Source organism: Delphinapterus leucas, chromosome 6 (genome assembly GCF_059928025.1).
Source record: "Delphinapterus leucas isolate spDelLeu-1000000601 "Yukka" chromosome 6, BTC_Dleu_Yukka2, whole genome shotgun sequence".
Lineage (NCBI taxonomy): Eukaryota > Metazoa > Chordata > Mammalia > Artiodactyla > Monodontidae > Delphinapterus > Delphinapterus leucas.
Window position 1 is genome coordinate 50,357,048 of NC_143134.1, and position 22,976 is coordinate 50,380,023.

The 22,976-nt window shown below is 36.5% G+C and overlaps 1 protein-coding gene across 3 annotated transcripts in view; it reads left to right on the forward strand.

Annotated features, from left to right (window-relative positions):
* Nucleotides 1-22,976, forward strand: part of CAAP1 (caspase activity and apoptosis inhibitor 1) — a 74,527-nt gene that overhangs the window by 15,936 nt on the left and 35,615 nt on the right. For all 3 annotated transcript variants that reach the window (XM_089913120.1, XM_022551632.2, XM_089913121.1), the window contains one exon: nt 15,325-15,398. In XM_089913120.1, the coding sequence (XP_089769246.1) occupies nt 15,325-15,398 (74 nt within the window). The remainder of the gene's footprint in view (nt 1-15,324; nt 15,399-22,976) is intronic.

Genomic DNA, 22,976 nt, shown 5'->3' on the forward strand with positions numbered 1-22,976 from the left:
TATAATTTGGACAACAACCCTTATAGTGATATGTGGTAGAACTGTGATGCCATTTGTTAGTTGAATAAAAAGCGTTAGTTTTGTTTTTAGTAAGGGAGAAGCATTCATGTCCTTTTTGATGAGTTATAGCTGTCTTGTGGGTTCAGCTCAGCTGGCATTAGAGTATTGAGTTGGATTTGTTCCAATTCAGGCAACGCACTCCTTGGATTATGTATGTATAAGTAACTTTCAAAGGGGCAATAGTACTAAGCCAAATGCTGAATTCTCAGTAAGTGTCAATAAAACTAAACTTGTTGGGAATAAAAGAGTCCTTCATAAACTGCTATTATTAAGCTTCAAAGGAATAAAGCATTTGAATAAAATTTACAGTGCTCCGGAGCATTGAATTAATGGGCAGCATAAATCTACAGTACATAATTAAGTAAGCATTTTTATCAATAGATACAAAAATAGGCCTCAGGTAGACCCTAGACCTGGGCTTATTAGGAATAATACCTTCACAAATTGACCTGTGATTGATCTAACTCACATAACCCACTCTGGAATGTATGAGGTTGTTTTGTAACAGTTATTTGTTTGTTTTAACTCTATTATGAAAAATTTCAGTGTACGATGAACGCTTGAATACCTATCACCCACTATGTTTCCTCCCATATTATTTTAAACCCCCTGCTTTCAACTTGATAACTTTGAAGCAGATGTTGACCCAGTTCTTTTTAAATATTTAGCAGATAGGCACCTCTAGAATCTTTAGAACATTCCTTGAAATGGGAGGGCCTGAGCTTCTCAGAGGTCTTAGATAGGCTCTTCATTTGAATTGCAACTGTGTTTTCCATTGGGGAATTTTGAGGGTCTTGGGAAGGATTTTCTGGTTTTGTAACTGTCTACACACAAAAAAAATCTTTCTTTGTGTTACAGAAAGCTGATTTTTAAACTGTATCTGTTGTTTTCCCATCAGTCGTTTTAATGCCTCAGCTTGCTGCTCAAGCACTAGATTAGATGTAAGCAGGTAGTTTTCCTTTTTTCTGCTCTTCCCTTATGACTTTTTTAAAAAATGTAAGATTTTCTTAATCACTTATCTGATTCTTTGTATTAACTGTCTTTTCCATTTCACTTGAAAAATAAATTCACTGGTGTTAAGTGCACTAAACTGGTTGTTAATGATTATTCTTTAATACGCTGGTGCACTTCTCCCACCATTTGAAGTTTTTGCTTACCAAGAGTCACTTGTATTTGTTTCCAGTGCAGTTACTGTAGTTTTACAATATAGTTATATGAAAAAACAGGTGAAATATCAGTATAAAAAGATTATTTGATCACACTGAATGCTTTGGAAAAACTCAAACTGCAGTTGTTTTTAGCTGTGGGATAACAACAGTAAAAGTTTGGGCAGCACTGTATAAATAAAGAGGGTTATTTTTTTCTGCACTCAGATTTTTGTGCTTTAAATAAGCCAAAAGTAGAGATGTAGTCAATGGCTTATATGAGTAGGATGAGACTGAACTCTTTTCCATGGATTCATATCAAAGATAAGGCTTCATATCCAAAGGCTGATGAATGAAGATACATTTCTGTTTTATGTTAACCTAAAAAGCTTAAATTATATATGTAACTTTTTTCTTTTTCTTTTTTAACATCTTTATTGGAGTATAATTGCTTTACAATGTTGTGTTACTTTCTGCTTTATAACAAACTGAATCAGTTATACATATACATATATCCCCATATCTCTTCTCTTTTGCGGCTCCCTCCCTCCCTCCCACCCTCCCTATCCCACCCTTCTAGGTGGTCACAAAGCACCGAGCTTTTCTCCCTGTGCTATGCGGCTGCTTCCCACTAGCTATCTATTTTACATTTGGCAGTGTATATATGTCCATGCCACTCTCTCACTCTGTCACAGCTTACCGTTCCCCCTCCCCATATCCTCAAGTCCATTCTGTAATAGGTCTCTGTCTTTATTCCCATCTTGCCCCTAGGTTCTTCATGACCATTTTTTTTCCCCTAAGATTCCATATATACGTGTTAGGATATGGTATTTGTTTTTCTCTTTCTGACTTACTTCACTCTGTATGATAGACTCTAGGTCCATCCACCTCATTACAAATAACTCAATTTCGTTTCTTTTTATGGCTCAGTAATATTCCAGTGTATATATGTGCCACATCTTCTTTATCCATTCATCTGTTGATGACACTTAGGTTGCTTCCATGTCCTGGCTATTGTAAATAGAGCTGCAATGAACATTTTGGTACATGACTCTCTTTGAATTATTGTTTTCTCAGGGTATATGCCCAGTAGTGGGATTGCTGGGTCGTATAGAAGTTCTATTTGTAGTTTTTTAAGGAACCTCCATACTGTTCTCCATAGTGGCTGTATCAATTTACATTCCCACCAACAGTGCAAGAGGGTTCTCTTTTCTCCACACCCTCTCCAGCACTTATTGTTTCTAGATTTTTTGACGATGGCCATCCTGACTGGTGTGAGATGATATCTCATTGTAGTTTTGATTTGCATTTCTCTAATGATTAATGATGTTGAGCATTCTTTCATGTGTTTGTTGGCAATCTGTATATCTTCTTTGGAGAAATGTCTATTTAGGTCTTCTGCCCATTTTTGGATTGGGTTGTTTGTTTTTCTGATATTGAGCTGCAAGAGCTGCTTGTAAATTTTGGAGATTAATCCTTTGTCAGTTGCTTCATTTGCAAATATTTTCTCCCATTCTGAGGGTTCTCTTTTTGTCTTGTTTATGGTTTCCTTTGCTGTGCAAAAGCTTTGAAGTTTCATTAGGTGCCATTTGTTTATTTTGGTTTTTATTTCCATTTCTCTAGGAGGTGGGTCAAAAAGGATCTTGCTGTGATTTATGTCATAGAGTGTTCTGCCTATGTTTTTCTCTAGGACTTTGATAGTGTCTGGCCTTACATTTAGGTCTTTAATCCATTTTGAGTTTATTTTTGTGTATGGTGTTAGGGAGTGTTCTAATTTCATACTTATACATGTAGCTGTCCAGTTTTCCCAGCAGCACTTACTGAAGAGGCTTTCTTTTCTCCACTGTATATTCTTGCCTCCTTTATCAAACATAAGGTGACCATATGTGCGTGGGTTTATCTCTGGGCTTTCTATCCTATTTCTGTTTTTGTGCCAGTACCATACTACCTTGATTACTGTAGCTTTGTAGTATAGTGTGAGTCAGAGAGCCTGTCCTCCAGCTCCGTTTTTCTTTCTCAAGATTGCTTTGGCTATTCGGGGTCTTTTTTGTTTCCATACAAATTGTGAAATTTTTTATTCTAGTTCTGTGAAAAACGCCAGTAGTTGGATAGGGATTGCATTGAATCTGTAGATTGCTTTGGGTAGTAGAGTCATTTTCACAATGTTGATTCTTCCAATCCAAGAACATGGTATGTCTCTCCATCTATTTGTATCATCTTTAATTTCTTTCATCAGTGTCTTATAATTTTCTGCATACACGTCTTTTGTCTCCTTAGGTAGGTTTATTCCTAGATATTTTATTCTTTTTGTTGCAATGGTAAATGGGAATGTTTGCTTAATTTCACTTTCGGATTTTTCATCATTAGTGTATAGCTTGTGTTTATTTATGTATTTTCATTTTGGATGATCTGTCCATTGGTGAAAGTGGGGTGTTAAAGTCCCCTACTATGATTGTGTTCCTGTCGATTTCCCCTTTTATGGCTGTTAGTATTTGCCTTATGTATTGAGGTGCTCCTATGTTGGGTGCATAATGTTTACAATTGTTATATCTCCTTCTTGGATTGATCCCTTGATCATTATGTACTGTCCTTCTTTGTCTCTTCTAATAGTCTTTATTTTAAAGTCGATTTTGTCTGATGTGAGAATTGCTACTCCAGCTTTCTTTTGATTTCCATTTGCATGGAATATCTTTTTCCATCCCCTCACTTGCAGTCTGTATGTGTCCCTAGGTCTGAAGTGGGTCTCTTGTAGACAGCATATATACTGGTCTTATTTTTATATCCATTCAGCCAGTCTGTGTCTTTTGGTTGGAGCATTTAATTCATTTACACTCAAGGTAATTATCGATATGTTTGTTCCTATTACCATTTTCTTAATTGTTTTGGGTTTGTTATTGTAGATCTTTTCCTTCTCTTGTGTTTCCTGCCTAGAGAAGTTCCTTTAGCATTTGTTGTCAAGCTGGTTTGGTGGTGCTGAATTCTCTTAGCTTTTGCTTGTCTCTAAAGGTTTTAATTCCTCCATCAAATCTGAATGAGATCCTTGCTGGGTAGAGTAATCTTGATTGTAGGTTTTTCCCTTTCATCACTTTAAATATGTCCTGCCACTCCCTTCTGGCTTGCAGAGTTTCTGCTGAAAGATCAGCTGTTAACCTTATGGGGAATCCCTTGTGTGTTATTTGTTTTTTTTCCCTTGCTGCTTTTAATATGTTTTCTTTGTATTTAATTTGTGATAGTTTGATTAATATGTGTCTTGGCGTGTTTCTCCTTGGATTTTTCCTGTATGGGACTCTCTGTGCTTCCTGGACTTGATTAACTATTTCCTTTCCCATATTAGGGAAGTTTTCAACTATAATCTCTTCAAATATTTTCTCAGTCCCTTTCTTTTTGTCTTCTTCTACTGGGACCCCTGTAAGTCACATGTTGGTGCATTTAATATTGTCCCAGAGGTCTCTGAGACTGTCCTCAATTCTTTTCATTCTTTTTTCTTTATTCTGCTCTGCAGTAGTTATTTCACTATTTTATCTTCCAGGTCACTTATCCGTTCTTCTGCCTCAGTTATTCTGCTATTGATCATTTCTAGATAATTTTTAATTTCATTTATTGTGTTATTCATCATTGTTTGCTTGCTCTTTAGTTCTTCTAGGTCCTTGTTAAACGTTTCTCTTTTCTATTTTTTCTATTTCCAAGATTTTCGATCATCTTTACTATCATTCTGAATTCTTTTTCAGGTAGACTGCCTGTTTCCTCTTCATTTGTTATGTCTGGTGGGTTTTTATCTTGCTCCTTCATCTGCTGTGTGTTTTTCTGTCTTCATTTTGCTTAAGTTACTGTGTTTGGGGTCCCCTTTTTGCAGGCTGCAGGTTTGTAGTTCCCATTGTTTTTGGTGTCTGTCCCAAGTGGCTAAGGTTGGTTCAGTGGGTTGTGTAGGCTTTCTGGTGGAGGGGACTAGCGCCTGCGTCCTGGTTGATGAGGCTGGATCTTGTCTTTCTGGTGGGCAGGTCCACGTCTGGTGGTGTGTTTTGGGGTGTCTGTGACCTTATGATTTTAGGCAACCCCTCTGCTAATGGATGGGGTTGTGTTCCTGTCTTGCTAGTTGTTTCGCATAGGGTGTCCAGCACTGTAGCGTGCTGGTCGTTGAGTGAAGCTGAGTCTTGGCGTGGAGATGGAGATCTCTGGGAGATTTTCGCCATTTGATATTACGTGTGGCTGGGAGGTCTCTTGTGGACAAGTGTCCTGAAGTTGGCTCTCCCACCTCAGAGGCACAGCCTTGACGCCTGGCTGGAGCACCAAGGCCTTTCATCCTCACAGCTCAGAATAAAAGGGAGAAAAAATAGAAAGAAAGAAGATAAAATAAAATTAAAAAAATAAAGTAAAATAAAGTTATTAAAATAAAAAATAATTATTAAGAAAAAATTTTTAAAAAGTTAAAAAAAGCAAACACACACAAAAATCAGACAGAACCCTAGGACAAATGGTAAAAGCAAAGCTATACAGACAAAATCACACACAGAAGCATACACACTCACAAAAGGAGAAAAAGGGAAAAAAAAAAAAAATATCTTTGCTCCCAAAGTCCACCTCCTCAATTTGGGATGATTTGTTGTCTATTCAGGTATTCCACAGATGCAGGGTACATCAAGTTGATTGTGGAGATTTAATCCTCTGCTCCTGAGGTTGCTGGGAGAAATTTCCCTTTCCCTTCTTTGCACAGCTCCCGGGGCTCAGCTTTGAATTTGGCCCCGCCTCTGCATGTAGGTCGCCTGAGGGCATCTGTTCTTCACTCAGACAGGACGGGGTTAAAGGAGCAGCTGATTTGGCAGCTCTGGCTCACTCAGGCCTGGGGGAGGGAGGGGTACGGATGCAGGGCCAGCCTGCAGCAGCAGAGGCCTTCGTGACATTGCACCAGCCTGAGGCACACCGTGTGTTCTCCCGGGGAAGTTGTCTCTGGATCCCGGGACCAGGGCAGTGGTGGGCTGCACAGGCTCCCAGGAGGGGAGGTCTGGAGAGTGACCTCTGCTTGCACACACACTTCTTGGTGGCGGCAGCAGCAGTCTTAGAGTCCCATGCCCATCTCTGGGGTCCGCGCTGATAGCCGTGGCTCGCACCCGTCTCTGGAGCTCCTTTAAGGGGTGCTCTTAATCCCCTCTCCTTGTGCACCAGGAAACAAAGAGGCCAGAAAAAGTCTCTTGCCTCTTCGGCAGCTCCAGACTTTAACCGGACTCCCTCCCCTCTAGCTGTGGCGCATTGGCCCCCTTCAGGCTGTGTTCATGTCTCCAACCCCAGTCCTCTCCCTGCTCTCCAAGCGCGAGCCTCAGCTCCCAGCCCCGCCGGCCCCGGCGGGTGAGCAGACAAGCCTCTCAGGATGGTGAGTGCCGGTCGGCACCGATCCTCTGTGCGGGAATCTCCCCGCTTTGCCCCCCGCACCCCTGTTGCTGCGCTCTCCTCTGTGGCTCGGAAGCTTCCCCCCTCCGCCACCCGCAGTCTCTACCCATGAAGGGCCTTTCTAGTGTGTGGAAACCTTTCCTCCTTCACAGCTCCCTCCCGCTGGTGCAGGTCCCGTCCCTATTCTTTTGTATCTGTTTATTCTTTTTTCTTTTGCCCTACGCAGGTACGTGGGGAGTTTCTTGCCTTTTGGGAGGTCTGAGGTCTTCTGCCAGTGTGCAGTAGGTGTTCTGTAGGAGTTGTGCCACATGTAGATGTATTTACGATGTATTTGTGGGGAGGAAGGTTATCTCTGCGTCTTAGTCTTCCGCCATCTTGAAGCTCCTCCTATATGTAACTTTTAAAAGTGTTTCCCTGTGTTAATAAAATATTTTTTTTTCAGTTAAGTGATACCATCTTGTCCGAGTTAGACAAAAGGGACTTCACTGTATTAGGTTGTTCTTGTGTTTATTTTTTTATTACGAAAATTGTCAAGTGTATAGAAAAGTAGAGAGAACAGTATAATGAAACCCCCAAATAACTATTGCCTAGGCCTAACAATTATTAGTTTTCCATATTTATTTTATCTATTTTCTTGAAGTACTGTAAGTTGATTCTCCATATTTATGTTTGAATTTTCAGTAAATGAGGACATTTTCCCACATAGCCATATATCTTGTGTGCGTTATTTAACAGCTTATTTATTTGAATGGTAAATGTATGCGCATAGTATAAAGTTTTTTAAAGTATATAGTGAAAATAAGCCTCACTCTTTTTTCTGTTCCCCATTCTGAATCCCTTCTTGTAGGCAACCACAGTAAACCAGTTTCTTGTGTATCCTCCCAGAGAAATTGTATACATTTACAAATGTATAAGTGTATGTATAGTTTTTCTTGTCACGCAAATGGTAGCATTCTGTGCAAACTGTTCCATACCCTTTTTTGTTTAATTTTTTCCGTTTAATAGTATGACTTTTTTGGATTTTGTTCTACCTAGTGCATATAAGGCTTCATACACACACGCACACACACCTGTATACTATTCCATTGTTGAATATAGCAAAAGTCTATAGACATTTAAGTGTTTACTGTCTTCTGTTACTGTATATGATGAGTATCTCTGTATATAAGTAATCTTGTTCTTCTGGACGTTTAAGTGTTTACTGTCTTCTGTTACTGCATATGATATGAGTATCTCTGTATGTAAGTCATCTTGTTCTTCTGTGATTATATAAAGCCCTATAAGTTAATTGTTGGATCAGATGTTTGGGCATTTGAAATTTTAATAGATACTGCCTGATTGACTTTCAGAGTTTACACCAATTTATACCCCTCCCCCAAAATGTGGAATACATGTTTTCATATACTTTAGCTAATATAATGTTATCTAACATTTTGATCTTTGTTCATCTGATAGGTAAAAAAGGATATCTCATTGGAATTTTAATTTATATTCTCTGAGTGAAATTGACTGTTTTTCCATATATTACAAAGCTATTTGAATTTCCTTTTTCTGTGAGCTTTGTCATTTTTGTTTACCTTGTGTGTGTATGTAGGTAGAGGGCTTTGGCCTTTTTTTTTAAAATTAATTTATTTTATTATTATTATTTGTTTGGGGCGCACTGGGTCTTTGTTGGGGTGCACGAGCTTTCTCTAGTTGCGGTGAGTAGAGGCTACTCTTCATTGCGGTGCACAGGCTTCTCTTTGCTGTGGCTTCTCTTGTTGCAGAGCATGGGCTCTAGGCACACAGGTTTCAGTAGTTGTAGCATGCAGGCTCAGTAGTTGCGGTATGCGGGCTCAGTAGTTGTGGCTTGCGGGCTCTAGAGGGCAGGCTCAGTAGTTGTGGCTCACGGGTTCTAGAGCACAGGCTCAGTAGTTGTGGCACATGGGCTTAGCTGCTCCACTGCATGTGGGATCTTCCTGGACCAGGGATTGAATCCATGTCCCCTGCATTGGCAGGAGGATTCTTAACCACTGCGCCACCAGGGAAGTCCCCTCTGGTCTTTTTAATCCGTTGTTTGTGATGTGGGTTGCAATTTTTTTTCTTTTTGCTTGTTGCTTTTTTTTTTTTTACTTTGTTTATGGCTTTTATTGTTCTTTTGCACATGCATAAATATTTCATGTTTATGTAGTCTGATTTTATCAATATTTTATGGTTTCTGGGTTTTATATTTACAAAAGTCCTTCTCTATTCTGAAATTATAAAAAGTATTTTTCATACTTTCTCTTAGTACTTTATGGTTTTTTTAAATGTTTAAATCTTTGATTCATTTGGAATTTGTTCTGGTTACCAGTTGTATTTGCTCATGTCTGTCTTTTCATTGAAATTTTCCACTGTAAAATAATAATTCTGTCTTGATTATTTAATAGCGTATCTTAGTTTTTCCAATAGAAAGAAGTATTTTCCTATTAGGTCTTGGGGTCAAATTTTGAATGAAAACTGACCTGATACTTTGAGATATAGATGATGGCTACGTATAATTTTTAATATTACCGCTTGGAGAACTATTTCTTTAAGTAGGAGAAAGTCTGCATAAATGTAAAGAATGAAGGTTCTAGAGTTAAACTGCCTGCACTTTTAGCAGCAGAATTCCACAGCTTACTATCTCTGACCTTTGGCAAGTTAGTTAACCTCTCTGGGCCTCAATTTCCTTGTTTGGAGAATAGGGGTAATATCAGTACCTACTCATAGGATTGTGATGATGATTAAATGGGAGAAGATTGTAAAGTGCTTAGAATAGTAGTTGTTGAAATGCATTGAAAAAAATGTTGCTGTATTTGCTCTAGAATTTTTACTGTGAATCACCAGATTTTTACTTTGAGTCACACAATCACTGTTCTTAAAATTCCACTTTACATTGATGAGTATTGGGGATTCCCTCCCCCAAATTCCTTTTATGAAAGCCTAAAGAAAGCAAAAGAATTCATTGTGATTTTTAAAATTATTATTCTTTACTGTTACTGCTTTTTAAAAATTTATTGCTTACAAGTGTCTAACTTTTTCATTTATTACAAACATAGTTTAAATTCAGAGAAAACTATTGTATACATATTTTAAAGCATAAAAGGATTTTTTTCACAAATGAGATCAATTTGTTAAATTGCCATTACTTCTGTATGCTAAATTCTTTTAGACATAGTATATGTATTATAAAGGGCTTGACTGTGCTTTTTGGCACTTATGCTCTTGTGTCCTTCTAAACTAGCTGTAATACTTAGGCAGACTATTCTATATAATAACTTTATCAGAAATAACAGAATACGTTTTTCAGAAAACCTTCACAGAAAGTACTACTAATCATTGACAGTATTGCGACTTAATGCTTAGATAGGACTCCACATTCAAAGTAGTAGGATATTTACACATCCTACTTGTGCACCTTTAAATAAAGCACTTATAAAGTGATCTCATACAATTTTTAAAACTGGAAAAGGCTTGAAAGCAGGAATATAGGGATAGAACAAAGAGGAGAACCTCTGTGATTCCCTTTAGTCACTTTTATATAGATTAGAGCCCCCATTTAGAGAATTGACTTATTTACAAAAACTTGGAGCTGTGGGGGGCAATTTATAGAATGAATTCTTAGAGAATCATGGATCAGAGAAACTGGAGTATGGTAACTGATTTTTGGAATTATGTTATTTGGGGAAAGGAAATGGAAACAAGGGTTAAATTTTGCTACCTTGAGGAATGAGCTTGCTGAGGGAAGCACTAGAGATGTGAATTTATTTGCTGTTTGGAAAGGCCTTTGAGAAAGATTGTTTTGCTCCATTCCATAGTGTTTGAGGGTTACATTTGAGCACTAGATGATTTCATTTTTCTGAACTTGTTCTAAGGCTTTGTGGTACCCCAACTTAAAAAATATTAACAGTGTAATTTAGATACAAAAATATTAAAAGTGTAATTTAGATAAAAGTGTAATTTAGTTGTTTTTTTTTTTTTTTTTTTTTTACTATATAGTTATGCAGATTTGGACAGATTTATCTACCATCACAGCCACAATATAGACCCGTTCCATCATATCCAGAATTTCCCCCATGGCTCTTTGTAGTCCATTCCTTCTCCTGTGTCCAACCCTTGACAACCTGATTTATGTCCTCACACTTTTTCCAGAATGTCATATAGATAAATACAGTATATAGGCTTCTTTCACTTAGCATAATGCATCTGAGATTCACTTATGTTGCTGTGTATATAAGTAGTTCCTTCCTTTTCCTTGCTGAGTAGTTGATATTCCATTGCGTGGGTGAACAACAGTTTGCTTATCCATTCTCCAGTTCAGGTAATATAGTAGGCAGAAAAATGACTCTCTAATCTCCAGAATTTAAGAATGTGTTACTTTATATAGTGAGAAAAGGGACTTTGCAGATTTGGTTAAGGTTAAGGACTTTGAGATGGGGAGATTATCCTGGATTATCCAGGTTATCCCAGTCTCATCACACTGAGTTATTAAAAGTGGAAGAGGAAGACAGAAGAAGAGTAGGTCAGAGAGAAGTGACATGAGAAGACCTTGACTGGAAGCTGGGTAAGCAGCAAGGCAACAGGAATTTTGGCCCTACCATCTCAGGGAACAAATTTATGCCAACAATCCAAATGAGCAGGAAATGAATTCTCCCCTAGAGTCTCCAGAAAAGAGTACAGCCTGTGGACACTTTGATTTTAGTCCAGTGAGACCCCTCCTAGACTTCTGACCTACAGAACTGTGATACACATTTATGTTGTTGTTTTAAACTATTGACCATATATGTGTTAGATCTGTTTCTGTACTCTGTTCTGTTTTATTAATCCAGATGTTTATCCTTTCTCTAATACCATTACTATCTTGGTTACTGTAGCTTTTTACTCTTGAAATATGATAGTGTGCATCCTTAAACTTGGTTATTCTTTTTCACAATTGTTTTGGCTACTCTAGTTTCTTTGCCTGTCTCTTATTTTTAACAGTAGAAAGCTCATAACATGATAAGCTGGCATCATTCAGCCTCTAGTTTTACTCCCAGGATAGTGGAGAGAACCAAGGGTATATCTGTCGTTAGGCCAGTTTGCCTGATTCTTTGTTAGCTGACTTTTTCCAAAGTGGGAGGAATCCTTCTGGTTTGGTTCTCTCTTTATCCTTCTGTTGAGGTCTCTTCCCAGTACTTTTCTTTTAGACAAGAAATTGATTTTTTTTTTCTGTTTAGCAATATATTTTAAACCTTAGTAATTCACATGTGTGGTTGTTCTTGATTAAGTCCTACAGATCTCCCCAGTGTATTACTCTGATTTTAAAAAACAAATTCATTGGAGTTATAAGAAAGTATCACTCATAGAACCGTATTTGGAGTAAAAGAAACAAAGTTGGACTGATATTGGTTTGAGAACTTAAATCCCAAGGATAGATATAGGGCTCTTTTATAATTCAAGGCCAAGATTGTAAATTAAGGTGCTTTAAGGAGCATTGCAGATGGGAGAAGAGAATTGGGGAAATAAAAACTGTCTTTTTTTTTTCTTAATGGAAAAGACTACAAAAAACATTGCAAGATTCTTAACCCAAGCCAGATTTTTAGTGTGTTCCTTCCCTCCCCCCTTTTTTCTCTTCACCTCTTCTCTCCAGTTGTTATAAAATTCTTACATGGTTTTAAAGCGTTTGATAGAAATATTTAAATGTAATTTAACTATAAATTGGAATTCCTTTAGTTTTCCTAACTCTGACACTTAGTATGTTTTATTATGTTGGGGGAGACATAATTTTCTTACACTTTAAGACATTTCCTTTTTTGTTTCCATCTTGCCTTTTATGCTCTTTAGTGAAAATCTTTAAGTTGCATTACAGAACTCTGAATGTGTATGATAATTTTAGTTGCAAATCTATGTCTTGGAAAAATTAAAATTCCAAACTATTTTCTGGAACATTTTTTCAGCTTCAGATGATACTGATGTAAAAGCGTCTAGCTTTTCACTTTTCAACCACAAGGTGGTGTACTACCTCTACTGTCTGAAGTTCTTTTTGGTGATTTTCTTCAACAGCCTGATCAAATCCAACTTAAGAGAAAACAGAACATTATAAACATTCACTTTGGGCAATAAAAAAATTTGTTTATGACAGCAGATAGTCTTTATAGAGGGGTCCAGTTTTATTTGAAGGGGATTCAAGGAGCTTTCACAGAGAAAATCAAATAATGCATAAAATAATGCATTTCACTACATTATTATTAATTTAAAATTTTTATTTGGAAATAATTTCAGAATTATTAAAATGTTGCAGGAATAAGAATAGTACAAGAAACATACATATATCCTTTACTTGGATTTACCTATTATTAACATTTAGTCCCATTTGCACACCTTCTCTTTATATAGTTGTATATTTTCTTCTGAAACATTTGAGGCTAAGTTATATACATCATGACACTTTACCTCTAAATACTACATTGTACTTTTCCTAAAATAGTGATACTCTTTTTCATATAACCGCAATACATTGTTAACTTCAGTAAATTCAGCTTTAGTAGATTTAACATTGATACTTTTATCCAATCTGCCATCAGTATTTTAGTTTGTTACTTGATTCAGTGATATCCTTTATAATGTTTTCCCCTCCAGTTGAGCAGTCTCAAGTCAGTTATAACATTTGTCATGACTCTTTAGCTTCCTTTAACCTGGAATATTTCCACAGCCTTTCTTTGTCTTTTATAACATTGACTTTAACTCCCCTCCCTCTTTTTAATAGAACATTACTCATTTCCACTTGCGGTTTGTCTCATGATTCCTCATGATATAGATTATACATTCTCAGCTATAATGTTGCGTGAGTGATGTTGTGTCTTTATTAGGTATTGCATATGCCCATGGTCCTTTTAATGGTGATGTTACATTATGTTTTTGTTCAAGTCATTTTTTGAAAAAGTTAGGTGTATGTGTTTAGAAGAGAAATAAGTGCCATTCAGGTATTAGAGCAAACAAATATTTTCTCTAAAGGAATATACTTAGAAATAGATTAATGTTCCCAGTAGGTAAAGTCTAATTTGACGTAGGGCTTGAGGTGGCATATTTTAACTTTATTCTTTGCAGAGCTTTTTTTTTTTTTCTTTTTTTTTGGCTGCATTGGGTCGTCATTGCTGTGCTTGGGCTTTCTTTAGTGGTGGCGAGCAGGGGCTACTCTTCGTTGCAGTGGCTTCTCTTGCCATGGGCTCTAGGCATGCAGGCTTCAGTAGTTGTGGCTCGTGGACTCTAGAGCGCAGGCTCAGTAGTTGTGGTGCACTGGCTTAGTTGCTCCGTGGCATGTGGGATCTTCCTGGACCAGGGATCGAACCCTTGTCCCCTGCATTGATAGGCAGATTCTTAACCACTGTGCCACCAGGGAAGTCCCCTTTGCAAAGCTTTTAATGTGGTATATTGGCATTTAATCTGCCCCTAGATTGCCAGGGTGTGTTGTTGATATCCTCCTTGGGATCTGCTAGTCATTCTGGTGAAAGAATAAAATCTGAGTAGGCGACATTAGACAGAAAGAAGGATAAAAAATGGAGCTATCTCAATTATAAATCTCTAAGATGTCATAGTACCAAGTTAAATATTTTCATAGTTTCTATTTGAGTTTGTACTGTATTAGTAAAGTTTTAATACAGAACAAACTTATAAGTGCCAAATGTGTTGACTGGAAAGAAAATTGTAAACTTCTCAAAGAAATAATCACAAGTCTTTATCCTTTAGTTATTTGAGGGATTTGTTATTAAGTGGATATAAAAAGTTTTGTGAATACGAAAATTTCCTAGATATTTCTAGTATGTTAGTCTTAGGGGTGTGTATAAAAATTCTCAGAAGGTAATAGATATGTATTTTAAAGAAAATAGTTATTTTGAATATTTATAATAATTAATGTCTTGACTTTTGCTGTAAAGTATTTGTAACATCAATATTATAATGGTATAATGCTCTCTAAGAAAGAGTATTAGTTTAGTTTACAGCTCTTTTGCAGAAATAGTGAATCAAGAACTTCTTTTATGGCATGATCTTATACATAATCCATTTACTTTGATTACATATGTATATTACAAATAAGATATGTATTTTCCACATCCTGTAGACACCAAAGCATTTGAGGTATGAAATTAGATGAATATAAAATAATTTGAGGCTTCCCTGGTGGCGCAGTGGTTGAGAGTCCGCCTGCCGATGCAGGGGACACGGGTTCGTGCCCCAGTTCGGGAGGATCCCACATGCTGCGGAGCAGCTGGGCCCGTGAGCCATGGGCGCTGAGCCTGCGCGTCCGGAGCCTGTGCTTCGCAACGGGAGAGGCCACAACAGTGAGAGGCCCGCGTACAGCAAAAACAAACAAACAAAAATAATTTGAATGCCAGAGTGCCCATTAAATTTAACAGCTGAACTTGAAAAATTACTAGATTCTTCTGTGATTTATGACTTCTCCCATTAGCTACCCTGCAGAGGATTGGAAGGGAGAGAAAATTAACCTCGGTATTCATTCCAGGTTTGTTCCTTGATTTTACAAAGCATACTACTTAAATTGGTAGTAGTTTATAGCCGCTGCTTCTGACACTTGTATACATGTTTCTGAGTTTCCAGAATGTACCGAATGGTACCCTGGGGGCTGAGAAGAATTCACTGTCTTCTCAAGTGTATAACTTAATTCTAGGAACCTCAGCAGTAAATATTATTTCATTGAATAATGTTTAAAAGATTGTTTTTATTTATTTTCATTCCTCAGACAAGACATCTGTATAGATTCTACCTCATCCCTAAGAGAGAACAAGCAACCTGAAGGTTTGGAATTAAAACAAGGTATGGATCACGTACTTAACTTTTTCTGTAACATTTTACCTGAAAATTATAAGCATTTTACCAATAATAAATTTTCACAGTCTTCCAGTTTGCCCCCATTTTATAGATAGGGAAACAAAATAGTTTATTTAGTCTAAGATCAAGAGTAAGATATACATCCTTTATTTCATGACTCCTTTAGCCATTGGAGTGGTTCTGTCTTAGTGCTGTATGGTTACAGATGCCAACAGAAAGGTGTCATTTTTGAATAGTTTTAATTCAGTAATCTATTATATATTCTCGCCTCCAAGATACTGTAGCTATGTTAACTGGATATCTTTGGGTTGTATATGGGGAAAAAAGTTTTATAGAGTAGCTTTTTTCTGTCTTTTTTTTTTGCTAGATATTTTATCCTTGTTTACTTTCTTCCTCATATATTATTTTCTATAAATCAGTAATTTTTGACATTACCAGCTAACAGAAGTAAAATGGTAGTTGTTATTTATTCAAGCCAGGTAGATGAATAGGGTTAATCTTTTAGATGTCTTTTGTTGTTGTTGTTGTTTTCTCATGCCTAGTAGGGAAAACTGAATGTAAAAATAAATTTTTACTAGTTAGTCAAAGATTACCTCACATTTTTCCATTTTTCTGATAAAAATTACTTCAGAGCAGTGAGAATCTGTTGCAGCCAAGACGGTTATGTTGGTTATTTTGTAGGCAACTAGTCTTTGATGGCTTAGAATAGTTTCTCTAAAACTTGAATCATAAGAACTTATTTGGTAGAGAGAAACAGGTCATCAGTTTACTTAGGCAGAATTTCTTTTTTTAAGCCGTGGCCTGTACTACTAATGCTTAATTAAGAAAGGGAGGGACTTCCCTGGTGGCACAGTAGTTAAGAATCCACCTGCCAGTGCAGGGGACACGGGTTCGATCCCTGGTCCCGGAAGATCCCACATGCTGCCGAGCCACTAAGCCAGTGCACTGCAGCTACTGAGCCTGCTCTCTAGAGCCCGCAGGCCACAACTACTGAGCCCTTGTGCCACAACTACTGAAGCCCACTGTGCCTAGAGCCCGTGCTCTGCAGCAAGAGAAGCCACCATAATGAGAAGCCTGCACACGGCAAAGAAGAGTAGCCCCTGCTCGCCGCAACAAGAGAAGGCCCGTGTGCAGCAACGAAGACCCGATGCATCCAAAAATAAATAGATAAAATAAATAAATTAAAAACAAAAAAACAAAATATGTATTTAAAAGAAAAAGGGAAAATGTTGATTAATTAACTTTGTGATTCTTTCAGTTTATGTGTAGTGAGAAAAAAATCTAGATTTTCTGTAATTCTAACTTACGTTCTCTGGTGTTTATAAATATTTCTGATGATTTTGAGAATTCTAGTGCCAGACAAAATTACAGCTTTGTGCCCTTATCCTTCTCAGCACCCCCATACACAGAAACTCAGATTCATAGTTTTATTTACATTTGTTTGTCGTGTATCAATACATGCCAAGCACACATTGTTTCCATATAATGTAGTCATGGTCATTTAACTCTTATGCCCCATGTGTAATTTGACAGCACTGCTATTGTTTCTGCCTTTGTTCTGTTCTTTGCATTTAATGAGCAGAAGGTGTGGAGACTGTGCTATTAAATTATCTGTGGAGAGAAGAATACCGTATATGTATACGTACAGCTGATTCACTTTGTTTTGCAGCAGAAACTAACACAACATTGTAAAGCAATTATACTCCAATAAAGATGTTAAAAAAAAGTCCTGAAAAATAAATTTAAAAAAAGAATGCCATATAAAGGATAGAAAGGTCTAGAATGGGCAGGTTGATTCCAGTTCCCAGGGAAAAAGGAATGGAGACCTCATTGTGCACATTAGCCAGTGCTGCCCTCTAAGGGAAGGGGTTTTTCTGCTCCTGTGTTCAGGTACCTGGACCTCTCTTCAGAATTCCCTTCCTGGTGCTAACAGCCTATTTTGCTGTGATATATATATTTTTTTTATGGTAACTTCAGTAATTGGAAAATTAGCGATGGAGGTGAAGAAGGAGAGAAAAATAACTCAGTAACCAGATATCACAAAGCCTAGTTTTTTATGCTCAGGAGCCTTTATAGACACTCTTGGGTTCTCACCTCAGCATCAGAAACATCAAGAACACACTGTCATCAGTAAGTGACAGCAAGCAGAGGAGAGGAAACAGGAGATCCAAGCACAGCAGTTACCATTTTGCAGTACAGTGCATGTTCATACTGTAACGAAATTTGTAGAAAATGGTTAAATTAAATTTCAGGTCTTTTAAGAAAGCAGGGAAATAAGTGAAGTCTTTTAGAAAAACGCCTATGAAATGGTTAAAATTTTAAATTTTGTTGCATAATGGGATAACTGTAAGTTATTTAGAAGATTCAATTATATGGAACTTTTTACAGACAAATATTAGTATAGCTGAAATCTGAACCAGATAGTAACTAACTTGCTTGGAGTTAACCAAGAAGGTGAGGTACCCCAGGAAACAAATCCTGACAGGCTCAGTAAAGATTATTGCCTTTATTTATTTATATTATTATTTTTTTTTGCGGTACGCGGGCCTCTCACTGTTGTGGCCTCTCCCGTTGTGGAGCACAGGCTCCGGACGCGCAGGCTTAGCGGCCATGGCTCACGGGCCCAGCTGCTCCACAGCATGTGGGATCTTCCCGGACCGGGGCACGAACCCGTGTCCACTGCATCGGCAGGCGGACTCTTAACCACTGCGCCACCAGGGAAGCCCTTGCCTTTATTTTAAATGAACTAATATTGTCTGTCTTTAATATGCAGAACTTTCAAAATTGATTTAATATTATCTGTAACTTTCTATTTTTGCTCACAGTTATTAGCTCAATAAAAACAGCATAATTCTCCTTGTGAATGCGTTGTCATTTTATTTAATGACTTGACCATTTAAGAAAATTAATTGAAGCTTACTTAGCACTAAAGTAACCCTTTGCTCAGTAGACCAAAATATAAAGCAGCATTGAATTTTCCCTTTGTTCTTTCAGGATAAAATAAATCTTATATGCCCTATTAATGGTATATGATATTGACAAGTTATTTAAATTATATTTTCAGTTTTTTCAGTTTCTAAAATAATACTGAGAAACAGTGACTATGAATTAGGTAAATTGAAAATGGCATTTCTTTGTCTAGTACTGGTATTATTTATCTTATCGATAGGAAATTTATTTATGAAACTGGCTGTGCTGAAGGTATCAGATTGTACACTAACTTTCACCTTCACTGTGCAAACATTATTTAAATGTAAATATAATCTACTAGTTGATTGATTGGTCCTGTAGTAAAATAGGATTAGGACTAGTGTCCTAAGTCATTCATTTTTAGCAGGAGGGTAGTTGTATAAGAATGGTTTATATAAATTTTCTAAATTAGTCATTTGTGCTACAGTTAAGAAAAAAATGAAACTGCTGTTTGTCAAAGGTATTCAGTGCATAGAAAATACTTTTAAAATATCAAACAAATCTTTGCTAATCTTAATGAATTCTCTTCTATATATTTATCTATAAATAAATAAAGTTAAGACATTTAGTAATATTAAAACAATTTAAATTTTTGCTTTAAAGTTTACAACTGGGGTAAACTTTGTGTAATTTTGCAAATTATTCTCCTTTGTAACTTCAAGAATTAAACTCTTGTTTGCATTCCTTCTTGGAAATAGTTATGAGAAATTTTTTTTTACTATACATGATTAATTAAATAGCTAAGTTAAAAATTGTGTATTTAGGTTGACAAGAAGAGTTGAGGTTTATAGTAGTCCCTTTAAAATATCTGAAGGGCTGTTAAATAGAAGACTGACTAGGCTTGTTCTGTATTGAGAATTTGAGAATAAAAGCAGGGCCAGTAGATAAGGTTATCATTAAACATGTTTGGATCGATTTATTTATTTCAAATAATCAGATGTATCAGAAAATGCATTGGGCTGCCTTCTGAGATACATTCATCCCTATTGCTGAAGGTGTTTGAACACAGGTTGCACAAATGGCCACTTGGTGTTGCTGTTGTAGAGCAGATTCTCGCAGTGTTTAAATATTTGGATGTTTGGCCTCGATCTTGAAGTTCCTTTCTATCAGATTTTCTAAAGAACAGGGCCTAGAGCAGTGTCTGCACTTGTGAAGAGTGCTTCTTAGTAACTGTTTTATTAAATTGTTTAATGGAAGAAGAATGAGATATACAATTTTATCTATCTCTACATTTTTCTGTTAGAGAAAAAGATGCTTGATTTTTTAGTCTTTAAGCTGTATGATGGTTCCTTAAGATGCATTCATTTGAATACAGTTATAAAAATAAGTAATGTAACCACATGGTGTATAAAACGATTAAAATTAATAAGACATTGACTACATTTTACTCTGAATCTTTTACATTAGCTTTCTCTTGTGAAAATTATTCCTCTTTTCTATTAGAGAAAGATGTGCAAACACACACACAAAATGCACAGACTTTTGCTATGGTTAGACTCAAATCTTGTCACTTTTTTTAAAGTAATGTAGTTGCCTCATGCAATTATATTTTGGCCTTCTAATTCAAGAGTTAATGAATGATAGGACTTCCCTGATGGCGCAGTGGTTAAGAATCCTGGGGTAGAGTGCAGGGCACACGGGTTTGATCCCTGGTCTCGGAAGATCCCACATGCCGCAGAGCAACTAAGCCCATGTGCCACAACTACTGGAGCCTGCGTGCCACAACTATTGGAGCCTGCGTGCCTAGAGCCAGTGCTTTTCAACAGGAGAAGCCACTGCAATGAGAAGCCTGCATGCTGCAACAAGAGTAGCCCCTGCTCACAGCAACTAGAGAAAGCCTGTGCACTGCAACGAAGACCCAACGCAGCCAAAAATAAATAAATAAATAAATAAATTTAAAAAACAGTTAATGAATGATAGACAGCTTTAAGAATTTGAAAAGTAGACTTCAATAGGGGAAGATTGTTTTCAGTGGTTAAACCGTGTGATGAAAGTTTAGATAGGTATTTTCTTTGGGCTTCTTTCAGCCTTTCAGACCACTGGTCACCACGGTGTAATTATACACACTCCCTGGGAATGCAAGATAAAAATACTAGAGCTTCTAAAGTAAATAAATACATATAAACTTATATATTTAAACCTCTCCCTTTTAAAATTTTCAGTTACATGTATGTAATTGTAATGGTTCATATTAATTATGTATTAATTTATAAGTAAATAAAAAATATGTAGTTGGACAGGTACTTAAAAAATGTTTTCACTGATAGGTTTATGTAAATAATGAAGTTGAGAGACCACTCTTTTAGACTATTATAAAGGATTGATGGTGGCCATAATGTATTCATTTATTACTTCAAAAAAATTCAATTTTATATGGGATATTTTCCATCATTTAGCAAAGATTAAACGTAAAATTGTGTGAGACTGTTTGAGTCCTTAAGGTGAGAGAGAAATGGAAAAATTCAATTTTTGTTCTTATTGCTTCTGTTGTTGCTCTGAGGTAGTACTGCACTAGGAGAAGGGAAGGTAGGTACGGAGAGGGACTAGAATAAAAAAGAGTGAAGAAATCAGTTTGCAGTTACAAAGGGGTTGAGTTTTGCTGAAAAGAACTTTACAACCATGAGGAATAAGTACAAGTTACAAAAATTGAAAAGATAATGAGAAAAATGTCATCAGAGACTTTTATTGCACTGTAAAGAAAGAGAGAATGAATATCATCAGTTAATTAAGTAGCATTTGTAGGCCAAAAGTTTTACGTGAAGAGGTCTGGATTGGCAGATGAGCTCTGTGCTGCCTCTTCCTTTGAAAACCAAAATTGCAGGTAGGAGTGTTAGAGAGCTGAGGGGAAACTGAAAAGAAAGTGTTAGAAGGCTGTTCTGGAGTTGGAAGCAGAGAAGCATGTGTACTACTGATTTGTTTTCAAAGTTTGAGTCTAATTCCTTTCTTCCTTGCCCTTGATTATCTCCTTGACTGGCTCTAACAAATAAGTATTCACAGAATGCAGCTTTTCAACACAAGTTAACTTCTTTAAAAGATTTAAAAAAACTTGTTCTGGGGAAATGTTATCCAGTTCAGCAATTGGTGAAGTAAGAAGAGATTGTGGTGTAACCATCGGTGTGGCATAAGAATTTACATTTCTTTTCTCATTCCTTTGAGCTTTTTCACAAGTTATTACCAGCAATGACACCAACATGATCCTCCCTGCTTTTTAATTTGTCTCTTTCTATGAGTAGTAGTTGAATGAAAGGGTAAAAATTACATTTTATGTGGAAATTAGCCCATACTGTTCCTGTACCTTTTGAAGGCCCCTCTGTTGCATTTGAATGTGAGACTTTTCTGGATTTAAAAAAAAAAAAAAGTAAACTGATAAGGTTTTTGGATGCATAATGCTCTGTGTGTTTTTTATCAAGAATGAAATTATGAATTTGCTTCAGTATTGAGAGAAATGTTTATTTCCATGTTTCTTTAAGTTGTACTCATTTTAAACATTCTATCTTGTGATGCATTTCATAGGATCCTAGACACACTCTTAGGGGAGCTACTTTGGAGGTTGCATACTCCAGCCCTTCCTCAGATGTTTGGATCCTCTGCGTTTTTCAGCCACTATGTTCTCATCCAGTTCATTGGGAAAAGTACCTCCTTATATAGAAGTGCTGCTACCAAAAGAAAGATAGTAAATACTAGGCTTGAAATCAATTTTGTTAACAGTTCCTGAACTTTTTATACACCTCACACCTAGCCTATGATTTAATCAGCTGTTTTGGTTGCCACATCATATAGTTGATACATATTGAGCTTGTAGTTAACAAGCTTTATTTTTATTTTTAAAAACTAATACTTAAAATTTTTTTGAACAGCTTTAAATTAGGTTTACAAAAAATTGAGTGGAAAGTGCAGAGCTCCTGTATACCCACTTAGCACTGCTTCTCCCAGTTTCCCATATTATCATCTTGCATTAGTGTGGTAAATTTGTTAAAATTGACGAGGCACTATTAATACATTATTACTAACTAAAGTCCATAGTTGCCTGTTTATTTACTTCTGTTATAACACTGCCCAATAATTAATAATTGTTTTCAATTCAATAAGCATTTATGAGTACCTAAATTTAGGTACTTAAGGTAAAGGATTGTGTCTTAGGATTCTTTAAGTCTTCACTGCTTGTCTATAGCGGGTACTCATATTCTTTTGAATGAGTAAGTGGATGGATAGATGACTAAAAGAATTCCTTCTTTCTCTTCTGTCCTGTCCAGTATGTACAAGGTTCTTAAAAAGAAGATAGAAATGAAATAGAAATTAGTTATATTTACCTATTAATATTCTACCACCTACCCCAAAGAGTGAGTTGCTTATAAGCTTGTTTTTCTTTCTGGTCTTAACAAAACTGAGCCATGTTTTGGTTTGTTTCCCTTAGCCTTTAGCTTTGTTTATATTGCTTGTATAGATTCATACCAGTCTTTTATATTAAGCATTGATCATGTGCCCTTTATAAAATATGTGGTCATCATAGAGATTCTTCTGTAGCTTATATTTCTTTGGATATTTCCTCATTTGGATAATTAATGTGTGGTTAGAGTTTTATTTTTTTATTTT